This window comes from Drosophila virilis, chromosome 6, assembly GCF_030788295.1.
Source record: "Drosophila virilis strain 15010-1051.87 chromosome 6, Dvir_AGI_RSII-ME, whole genome shotgun sequence".
NCBI lineage: Eukaryota > Metazoa > Arthropoda > Insecta > Diptera > Drosophilidae > Drosophila > Drosophila virilis.
In genome coordinates this window covers 1255014-1266299 of record NC_091548.1, presented here as the reverse complement: position 1 = coordinate 1266299, position 11286 = coordinate 1255014, and the positions used below count along the sequence as shown (strand labels likewise).

Sequence of the window (11286 nt, the reverse complement as noted above, 5' to 3'; positions counted from 1 at the left end):
CCACACACTATTTATAATTAAACTAAGCCCGACAAGAGTACCAAGTTCTCGAAAACCCTTTTCTATAGAAACTAGATTAATGGTCCGGTATTTGTAAGTATACTAACTAGCTTAAGCGACTTTGTAAGCAAGTATTTTTAAATTTATAGTGCTGTAAATAGGTTATGCAAAATTTTAAAGAATTTGGCAGTATTTGACAATTTTATTTAACAATTTTTTTAGATGTTGGTTTATAATAACTAAACAGGTAAAACATTTTTCCTTTTTACTATAAAAGTTCAAGATAGGAAACAAATAGTGCATAGTATCTAAGCTGTACCTGTTTATAACAATTACTACCCTTTCGAGAGTCGGCCGAATATCCTGATGGGGTGCAAAGTCCACAACTGGTAATTATGAGAACTAACACTAGTCGGGTGTATCCGACTAGCGTTTGCCCTGTATCCATCTATATTTTACAAATAAACCTAGCAGAGGCATGTTTTGAAATTGTATACATCTAGGTATAAAATGCTTCTATACGAGCAGAGCAGAAGGCATTTCTTTTGATCAATAGGCGAAGCCTCCTTCTGCCTGTTATATAAGTTGCACAAAACGTTTGATACCCATTTGAAATAGGGGTACAGGGTAGATGAATAGGGGTTGATATAGAGTTGTGTTCGAAGCTTTTTTCGTGTAAAAATGGACAGTGGTCGATGCCAACTCGTTGCTTCTCGGCTAATGCGACGAACATATTCGTATATATTTAGGGGTTCGGGTACTTTTTTAGTTAGCACCGCAGAGGCGTCTTCGTCGGGGGTTCAATGGAAAACTTTTAACAGTCGCCCACTCGGCAAAAATATGCTGGGTCACTGAACTTTTTTGACCACTTGCGAGTAGCCGAGAATATACCTGTCCAAACGTCCCCATAAGAACAATATTTCCAACTCAGCGATATAATCTGGCAATCTCGCTCAATATACCTATAACTAGGGGTTGGCTAAAGCCCGCTGACCAGAGGTATACAGGGTACAGGTGGAGAGGTGTGCACAGGTGGAGTGACTAGTCGCGCAGCAGTATTATTCGAGCAGCTCGTCAAAATACACTTGTATATTATTTCTTGTACCAAATACTGGCTAAAACAAAAAAAAAAATAAACAATTTTTGTTTGTAACGAATAATTATATATACATTTTTGGATTATATAAAATTCAACCGAGTGAAAGTAAATAAGTTAAATTTGCATATGCGTACTGTAAATAAGAAAGGTCCTTTTATATATTAAAGGATTGCCTTTAAAATGATTATATACAATTCCCCATAAAGTGCTTATCATTAATTGCGTATAAAATGATTATTTATAATAAGAGTATAAGGAAATAAGCAAACTCACACATATATACTTATATTATAATAGAAGACTCGCGTATGTGTATTTAAATACTCGATCTTACGAACAAAAAATAATCGCAGGTTATTTAACAATCTGTTTTCGAGTGAATTGAAATTTTGTCTAAAATATTTGTGGTGACTAATTTACAGAAAATATAATGAATGACTCATAGAACTTTCCTATTTACCTATGACGGATTTTGGAAAGTCCCAGAAAGCTTGGAAAATCAAAATTCAACTGTACCCATATTCATAGATATATGAAATAATACAAAAATAGATCATTTGAATTGTGGTGATTTAATATTATTGATTTGATTTTTCCAAACCACTTAATAAAAAGTTATATCAATCAGATCGACTTTAACCTAATGTTTAATCAATGGGCATTTTATTGCTTTTGGAAAATTCAGTCTCTCCAGGTTGAGAAAACCGAAAATAAGGTTGTAAAAAAAGAAGAACGTTGCAATTTTAGGCAGTTTTTCATTTTGTGGCATTTCCAAAGCTGGGTGCGTCATATTACCGGGTCTTCAGCTACCTTGCTCACTTGTCAAATGGTCCCGAAGTAGAGGTCATATTTTTATACTAAGCCGATACATTTACATTTCAAACATTTAAAATGTATGGTAAAATGTAAGACGTACATATAAAATGTACGGTAAAATGTAAATTGTTTGTTCCCCACATTTGCTTTTCATTCAAAATGGCGTCGCCAAGCTCTTTCCAGCGCATCGTCGCCCCAGCCAGTCGCAAAGGCCTTGCCACCCTTTTGCGACGAATGACGCGTCATTCGGGCCAATCACGACTTTCGAAGTTCTCTGAGCTATAACAAATAGCCAATGAGAGCTTTAGTGGAGAGCGTGGCCGGTTAGCACAGTTAACCTGTATCCAGAGCACACACACACACAAGCTCGCACACTTAACGTCTCATCCCTATGGAAGCTAATGCCTTCAATTGTTTATGAGTGTGTTATTCGTGATTTATACAAATTTTCTCTTTGTACTCTTTGTTTAGTGGGCTAGTTAATCTTAGACTGCAAGCCTACATCATTTGTAATTTATAGATTTTTGTTTATAGAGTTTTGTTGCTCGGAAAATGTGCCAGATATATGTATATATAAAGCCTTAAAAGCACAGTATTCATTATTATTATTATTAATATATTATGTAGATTAGTAAACAAAACAGAATCAAGGAAATGATTACGGCAGCAAAAAAATTGAAAGGCAGCGATGGTAAAATCGGAGGATTGCAGCACCTCGCTGGAGCGCCAGAAGTGGAAGAGTCTGACGAGGAGCGCGAATTGACAAATTTAAACTGGCTACTAAGAAACCAAAATCTTTCGTGGCCAAAAACAATTGATGCTAACTCCGAGGATGATGTTAATGGCCAGGTCGGCAGCAATCGGAGCCTGTCCACGGCAGCAGCAGAAGGTGTCAATGCACAGAAGAAACCAAAGGCTTTGGAATATGATACTTTAAAGCATATGACAAATAAATCTTGTCCGGACTCAAGAAAATCAAGCGCAGCAACGGCACCTTTAAAACGTCCAAGTCCAGCCGAGCGCTATGATATTTTCATCAACAAAATAAAGCGGTGAGAATAATTAATTCAAATAAAAGTAAAAACAGATAGCTAAGCCAAGAATCGATTTCTTATTGCAGCGATTTAGTGGAATATGAAAAATCGGCCAACACGTATAAAACGGACGTAACACACAAGCCGCCCTTTAACTACTCCCACATCATTGGAATGGCAATGCTGGAAAATGGACGGGTCACATTGCAACAGATTTGCGCATGGATTGAGGCCAAATTTGCCTTCTTTCGCGTGCGTAAAAAATGGAACGTAAGTCTGCATTTTTCAGCCTTTATCTATGGCTATGATCCTGTTAACGAAATACTTTGTTTAGACTGTTGTTGCAGATTAAACAAGTAAGAGGCTCTAGTCGGGAGTTCCTGACTAGGGAATACCCTGAACCCTCTTATTCCAACAGCAAATGTTGCATTGATGTTGTTGCATTGATGTTTTCGCTAGCTGCCCTTCCAATTGCGCAGCTTTGGTTTTTACTTAACCGATTTTAATGAAATCTTCTACATCTACTTATATATCTTATTGTAGCATACACTTTTTGTGTATTTTCAAAAAGTCAATTGCATTCAAATTGTGGCTTAAATTGGTTGGCAATATAAGTTACTTATTATTACTATTAATTGGATTTATAAGTCTGGTGGTGATAACGGTGAGGTGGCGATAGGAATAAAATGAAAGATACTTTATATATATGCATATAATATTCTAGAAGCAACATATCAAGTTTGGTGACTCTAGCTCTTAATACTTACCAAAATTGCTCAAAAAACAGGATATCGATATCGATTTTTATCGATTGCTTGGAAACGGAGTAAGTTGTCGATTATCGGAAACAAACTCGGTCTATGCAGGCACTAGGGGGACCTACATCTAGCTCTTATAGGTTCTGAGATCCTTGCGTTCATACATGCGGGCAGACGGACAAATGGACGCACGGGGGTATATTTTCTTAATTTATTTTGTATTACTTAAAAATACAATTTTTTTTGTACGGAGTACACAAAATGCATTCATATATCAACAGAAATTTTGGTTAGGTGATCTGTGCTAAAAAACTAAGAAAAATGTTTCTTTGCCAGCCAGAGACTTTGCCAGAGCAGTGGATAACAACACATTCAAATATGCTGTTATGTATGTACATATATTCACACGCATACAAACATAATTGCATGCACGGCCCTCATAGAGCCGAAGCTGAGAGCAAATTCTATTTTTAGCTATTTCGTTCTCTCGGCTGTGAGAGCGCAATGCTATTGATTTCGTTTTCGTTCTCAATTTTCAAAAAATCAAGCTGCATAGTAGCATTTTGTTGTATGGCGTTACCCATCTTAGTGTTTATATTGTTTTTGGTAGCATTTTGTTGTACGGTGTTACTCATCTTAGTGTTTATATTGCCTTTGGTTTCACTATGCCCCTTATATATTTGCAAAATCCTATCAACATCGGTTGCATGGCAAAATAATAATTAATGAAATGTTTTTACTATTTTAGAATTCCATAAGGCACAACCTGTCGCTGCACCACTGTTTTCGTAATCGCAAACGCGAGGAGAAGGGCAAGGGAGGCTATTGGGAGCTGGGAGTGGATCCCAAGAAATGTGATAGAAAACGCATTCGCAATCGCAAGACGACCCAATCGAAGTTAAATCCAGTTTCGGATTTGTCAAAAAATCAAAGTCAATTGTCGAAATATCAATTCACCAACAATGAGATAAGATCCCACAGGACTCAGGACTCACATACGCCGGATGAGAAGCCCAGAAATTCCCGGCTGGATAGTTCCGACAATAACATGGCCGAGCAGGATGTGCAATTGGATTGCCTAACCCTAACGGAGGTTGAAGTTGGCTTGGGCCTGACGTTACCAAATGCTCTGAGTCCGAGGGTGCACGATCCTGACGCCACTTTCCTATTTCCGGATACACTTCCGGCTACCCTGACCACAAACAATGAAGCCTTTCATCTGCAGCAGCAATACGAGCTGGGCACCATTATAATTAGCACGACGGGCATTCTGGAGGAACCTTCTTGCCTGAATAGCCTCATCAGCAACAAGTTCGGCTGCTCTAATATGGTAAGATTCCTGGATGGGCTTAAAAAAATGACCAAGCAATTCGAACAATTATTTTAGATCTACAAGGAGGATGAGATTCCCACAGCAAGTGAGAATGTCACCATTTCGTCGCATAAAATGGATGCCAATAGAGATGCGAATGTGGCATTGATTGCAAGCTCTGAGATGCCCATCCCTGGAAGCTTTACCATCAATTACGATTACTCAAATTTTCGACCATTTATGGACAGCGTCGATGAGTCCTTCGGGTATCTCCAGAGCAGCGAGATTAATCGGAATGAGGACATTTTGGATAACCTGCTCGACGTGTGTGTTAGAGATTATTAATATTGACAATATCGCCAAATTAAAGTGCACATTAAACTTAAACTGAAGCTAATACTATAAATTGATCTTATCACTAAAAGCAATTTCCCGCAGTTTTCCGGCTCAAGTTTATTTAAATGGAATATGTTGCTGGTACCAATTATGTTCAAAAAACGTTTGCTTTTTCGAAAAAACTGTCGAGGATTTCGTATTGCAGCTTTATTTTTTGTGCTTTTCTTCTTGTACTTGTTATTCTGTCCATATGAACATTTCTTCCTAATGCTATTTCATATTAAACAAAGGAAAAAACAAAATAACAATAACAAAATAAACCTAAACAATTTCTGTTGTTTTCAAACTTATCTACAAGAAAGATTTAACTGAAACGTGCCGAAAATCTTACCCAATATCTTACTACATTATGAATGAATCATTCGAAACATTCGAAATATTCGAAACATTCGCAGTAAGTCTGCTAGATTACTTCAGCTCTATCGTGCCAAATTTGAGAGTATAATATAAAGGCTTCTGGCTGGCTAATCCTCTGCACAAAATAATAATACTAATTTTAATGTTCGACAGTTTTTTTTAGATTTCATTGCTTAAGCAAAATTTCTAAATTTTGTCATATCAAAAAATATATAAAAAATAGGAGGTTATACAAACCTTAATGAAAACTTTTATTTTCTCTTGTTGATTAACAAAAATATTGTTGTAATCTTCCAAGTAGTTTATCGTTTCTAGTAGGTTCTACACAAGTAAAAAATATATATACTTTATATCAGACTTGAAATGCATAAAAATCATTTGTTTAGCTGTCAAAAAAACACATTTAACGTAGTCATATCAAAGTTAAATATGGCTTCAAGACATTTTATAGTATTTTTTATGTATGATTTTTATTTATTTATCTTAACGCGAATATTTCTCGAGTCGAGAATGTCCGACTCGCAGTTAGCCTGAACGCAGCTCTGCAAAGTAAGTTGGAAATTAATTATAATTAAATATAAAACATTTGGGTAATTAGTTTAGCTCCTGTACATCAAGAACTTCCCAATGACCCTTTTTTTCCCAAATCTATATATTACATAAAAACTTTAACTTGGACCCGTACTTTTTTAAATAATTTGACCAATTAACTGCTTTTCGTTGCCGGAAATCGAAAACTTTATAGATTTAGCCATAAGTCGACCCATTTGGAACTCTCTATCTACGTAATCTAAGCTAAAAAATAATCAAAAAAAAAAAAATAGCCTCATCTGATTCTTTATTTTTTCTAATATTAGGGCGAGTCGAGGAATGTACCCAAAAGTTTAAATACTCTTGAAAAAAAAAAATATGTTAAAAGAAAACAAGCTTGAAAATCGATTGATATCAATTCTATGAAATTAGGAAATGAGACTTGTTTTGGATCTTGTTTTAAAATTTCAGGACTTCAGTATTCAATGCTCCTAGGCCTTTTGGTCACTGAGATCTTGGAGCATCAGACAGGCAGACAGGCAGACAGTCAGACAGTCAGACAGTCGGACTATGGGACACAGCTCAATTGATTATACTATATATATATTAAATATATATATTATTTAAGGTGGGGGAGATATACCTATGCACAACTGCAATATACGATACTTTAAACTTATAAATTATTTACTGGCCATATTGTAAAATAATTGAGTAACATGCTGAAACCTTATTCGAACTGTCTTGCTCCTCTAAGAATTATATTTGATAAGGACGATTCTATGAGCAGGCACATTCTAAGACCTGCATATCGCTCCAGGTTGATATTTTTAGCTTGTCGCTGTGCTCCTCATCCACGTGCAAGATCTCCAGTTCCGTTAGCTTGGAAGGCGCACAACAGGGTCGCGGAGCACGATTGTGATCCTTTTGCCAGATGAGGCTCTGCAGGAGAGCATGGTGATGGGCGGGATTGTGCCTGGGCGGGCAGCGACCCCGGCAGTAGCCGGCATCGAATACTTTTGGCTGAATGATGAATTCGAATCCCTTGATGTCCTTAAAGGCCACATCCAACTGGTGTCGGCAGCAACGTTGATGAGTCTTATAGCAACTATTTGGCCACATCTTTACCTGATTCCTGTTGTTGTCGTGATGAAAGAACTGAGAACTGCTGTGATTATTGGCCGCGCCAAAGGATTGGACTCCCTGCTCGCGGTGCGTGCGGCCAATGTGTCCGATAATATTTAAAACGGGCGCCAGATGAAACCGATCCTCCTCGGCCGTCTCCTTCAACAAATGAGACGTGGGCGTGGCAACATCGCTCAGAATGCGAGCACCGATCCGCCGGCACTTGTCGCACTGAATCTCGATGCCCAGGTTCTCGTGGCTCTTGTTTAGCCAGCCCCGCACCGCATCGGTTACATCGAACTCTAGCCACTGACTGCGGGTCTCCTCATTCAGGCTGCCAAAATTCGGATTCTCGAATTCAATTTGACGTGCATCCAATTGACGGCGCTTGTGCATTGGCAGCAGCTGGTAAACCTTCAGGTTTAATATGTGGCTCCGGATTTTGGGCCTGGGCTTGGCTGATATGTGCGGATGATGCGCCTCTCCCGTATCGCAGCCGCCTTTGCTCCTCATCGGATTCCGTCTGTTGCCCGTCTCTAATCTGGTTCTGTGCTGGGATTGGGCTGCCAGCGCCGGATTGTAGAGCATCATTAGCCTGACATTTGCCTCATCCAGTTTTTCGTAATGGAAGTCGGCATTGTTGATGGCCAAAGGAAAATGCAGCAGAATGTTTGTCCCAAACTCATTTCCCCTTTTAAATGTTTTTCTTTCCCGATTCTTCGCAGTGCTGGGTGCACGTCTCTGGCGGATGCGGCTTTGGGTTATGTCGTTAAACCTATTTGTTACAATGCTTAAAATCTGAAGTGTTGTCGCTGGAGGTCCTGAGGATAGATAGAGGCTGTCCATGACGTTCTTCACTCCATGGTTTGTCCTTAAGCGTTCCAAGTATTCCAAGTATTTGCTAGAGTATTCTAATTGGCTAATGTTTGCCTGCAATTAAGATTATATTTAGAAAGTGTTAATCATTTTTAAGATCTGTAAATTACATTTTTGAATTAGTCTGCCTGCTATGTATATTTCTGTTCGCCTTGTACTTCAGCCGAATTTACGTTAAAATCGTCCCATTTGGGTATGCAACGCAATTTTTCATACCTCGAAATTTTAGTCTGCCTGCTGGGCATTTCTGTTCGCCTGGCAGTTTTGCCAAATTTTCGTTTAAGTCTCACGGCCCTTCTGCAGCAACACCTGTTATTTTGGTATTTTGAGTATCGGCTGATTAACAGTGATATTTAACTTTATATGCTGCTGATTAACAGTGATATTTAACTTTATATGCTGCTAATTAACAGTCGACTGTTAAAAAAAAACATTTTTCATTTGTCTGTGCATCAACCTGCTGGGAATTTCTTTACGCCTGGTACTTCAGCAGAATTTTGACCCAGTGCAATGGAAAAATTTCGACCATTCATTTTTAACCCATAATTTAATTGTGTATAACGTTTTTGAGAGAATTTAGTTGGGAATTGGAACTATAGGATCACCAGGACTATGTCTATTGTATAGTGCATAGGGAGGAGGGACAGCTGTAGGTTCACCAGGACTCAATCAATGGTATTTTGAAACCAAGGATATTATGACTTTATTATTGGCTTTATAATACAAATTTGACACAGTTGAGACATTGTGCAAGTATAAATAAATGTTTCTTAGAAATGTAAAATGGAAAATTGTGAAATTCTGAAAAATTGACATATCACATTTTTGTATGCTTTAAATAGCTGTGTATCTTAGTAAATGAAGTGCTATTCAGGAAAGGTAAGTCTGAAGGAAATGAGTTTTAAATCATGAAAACCATTTTTTCATTTATAACTCAAATTTAACGGTTGACTGTCATGGCAAACATTTTTATACACAGAGATTGAATATTGAAAAATTGCAATTTGTTGTAACTTTTAATTCTCACCTTTTTCATATCCGGTAATTTTTTTAATCCAAGTCCCTTCATAATTAGTTTGGTAAGTTTTTCTTTGTTAATAATTCTGTTGTACATATGGTTATTCTCTTTGTATTTCTCAAAGGCGACTTCTAATTTTTGGCTATCAGCATCGGGTTTACGTTTAATCTCACGTGCTTGCTCGTTTTTGGCAATATGAACATTTCGCTTGGTGCGGCGGATCGAGGAACCGTTTGCCATCACGGCTGACTTTGGTGCATCTAGGCTTTTATTTAGGCTTTTCTTACCAGAGTTTCGATTATTATCAGATTGACTTAGAACTATTACACTATATCCGCGTAAACGGTGAATAGATGAATAAATACGACTCTTGCTTTTTATTATACTATGGACTTTAGTATGGTAACTTCTGTTGTCGTCGAGTCTCATTTGGCAATCCCTTTTTGATTGAGCTCCTCGCAGCTGCACATGGCTGGGATCTAGTTGGGCCCGGAACATGTTGTGATCGAGCTCCAGATTGGAATTCGAAATTGGCATCGATATGGGGACCTTGACAACATCCTGGCCGCTAACTTGTTGTATCAGCGTGTTGCAGGTAAGCAGAAATGGCACTAACAACAGGATGACGAAACATAACTGCGTTAATTTATACAAAATATAGCTAAAGAATGTTGTGGCCAAGCGCAGATTTTTTTCAGCTCTTCTCACTTTAAATGTTCCCGATTTTATACAGTGTGCCGCTTGTGCTGCATCGCAGCTATTGCTTTCATTTTGGCAACAACAACAACAACAGTTATCCCATAAATTGAATACAACGTGCTTTGAATAAAATTCTTTAAAAGTCGTATAAGAAACTGCAGTTAAGCCATCTCGCAGCTCGTCATTTCCAAATAGTTTATTTGGTTTGCTGACCCGTTCGGTTCCTATTTGAATATCATTCCAGTTGGAAATACTTTGGAATGTTGCCGCAACGTATTCAGATTCATTACGTATTTTCATTTTTATACCACATGGCCTCAGATCGCAAATGACACAGAAATAACTGGAACTATCGGCTGCGTGTTTGATCTTGTCTCGCCCTCTTCAAAATCTCACACCAAGCTTATGTTCATTTCATCACAAACAAAATAAGGTATACATATGTACATATGTATGTATATTGATGAAGCCCGCAGTCGTGGCTTTCTTTTATTTGTGTGTGCGTACACAACACATATGCCCGTCCATCACAAATATCATGGGTCTGTGATTTGAAATTTCAATTTGGTAATTAACTCAAAATACTGTTTAGTTTTAGTTAAATTTAGAGTAAGTTAAGGATCACAGTTTATAAATAATAATAACAATAACAATAACATATGTATGTATTTCGTACACAGATATCTACAACTTCGTGTTTATTTATTTATGTACATCGAGAGCACGGACGAAAACCTGTTCGGTCAGCACTTCATATTCGACTAAAATACCAGAAAGAAAATGCTTACTCAACAGCCGCAATATAAGCAAACTCTTACTTAACATATACACACCCACACAGCTTAAATTATAACAGTGCTCGTCATTTGGATAGGGTCAGTCAAAAATGTTTGCTGCACAAGTGTTTTATATTGTATTCAGCATAAATTGTGAGACACAAAAACATTTTTAAAGACCATAAAAACTTACATATGCATGTTAAAATTTCTTTTTGCAAAATCTGTGAAATAACATTCCGTTCAAGTGTAATCTATCAAAAGAGATGAATATATAATTTATTAAGTTTTTTTGTATACTGAGACCGACTGAGCCACCTTGAAATAAACCTCCTGGACAACAACCTGCACCTCCGACGCCTTAAAAGACACCATCCACTCGACCTGCCTTTACAAAATGTACTCATTATCGAAGATTATATATAAAAAAATATATAATAAATATACATATGTATATCAATAATAGAGTAAAAATTTTATGTAGATATA

The 11286-nt window shown here is 37.3% G+C and overlaps 2 protein-coding genes across 3 annotated transcripts; one reads left to right on the top strand and one right to left on the bottom strand.

The window, feature by feature from the left end:
* Positions 1–707: 707 nt before the first annotated feature.
* On the top strand, positions 708–5364 carry LOC6636255 (uncharacterized). Of its 2 annotated transcripts, XM_002059688.4 has the most exons (5): positions 708–1204; positions 2543–2967; positions 3036–3219; positions 4456–5037; positions 5095–5364. In XM_002059688.4, exons 2-5 carry the CDS (start codon positions 2570–2572, stop codon positions 5362–5364), a joined length of 1434 nt encoding a protein of 477 aa, XP_002059724.1. In that variant the 5' UTR covers positions 708–1204; positions 2543–2569. The 2 variants fall into 2 exon arrangements, with proteins under 2 accessions (XP_002059724.1, XP_070066825.1); XM_070210724.1 differs by lacking the exon at positions 708–1204 and having other exon boundaries at positions 1221–2967.
* mav (maverick) lies at positions 4456–10790 on the bottom strand. The gene is made up of 2 exons (XM_002059687.4): positions 9332–10790; positions 4456–8358 (listed from the first exon to the last, which is right to left on the bottom strand). The coding sequence occupies exons 1-2, from the start codon at positions 10319–10321 to the stop codon at positions 7084–7086; spliced, it is 2265 nt and encodes a 754-aa protein (XP_002059723.2). The 5' UTR covers positions 10322–10790; the 3' UTR covers positions 4456–7083.
* Positions 10791–11286: the final 496 nt, after the last annotated feature.

Excerpts from the sequence above, each read along its gene's own strand:
- LOC6636255 (XM_002059688.4), top strand. The coding sequence starts at position 2,570 with ATGATTACGGCAGCAAAAAAATTGAAAGGCAGCGATGGTAAAATCGGA. Across the intron at positions 2,968-3,035 it reads TTCATCAACAAAATAAAGCG|CGATTTAGTGGAATATGAAA; the intron begins GTGAGAATAATT and ends TTCTTATTGCAG. Across the intron at positions 3,220-4,455 it reads GCGTGCGTAAAAAATGGAAC|AATTCCATAAGGCACAACCT; the intron begins GTAAGTCTGCAT and ends TTACTATTTTAG.
- mav (XM_002059687.4), bottom strand. The coding sequence starts at position 10,321 with ATGAAAATACGTAATGAATCTGAATACGTTGCGGCAACATTCCAAAGT. Across the intron at positions 8,359-9,331 it reads AATTACCGGATATGAAAAAG|GCAAACATTAGCCAATTAGA; the intron begins GTGAGAATTAAA and ends TCTTAATTGCAG.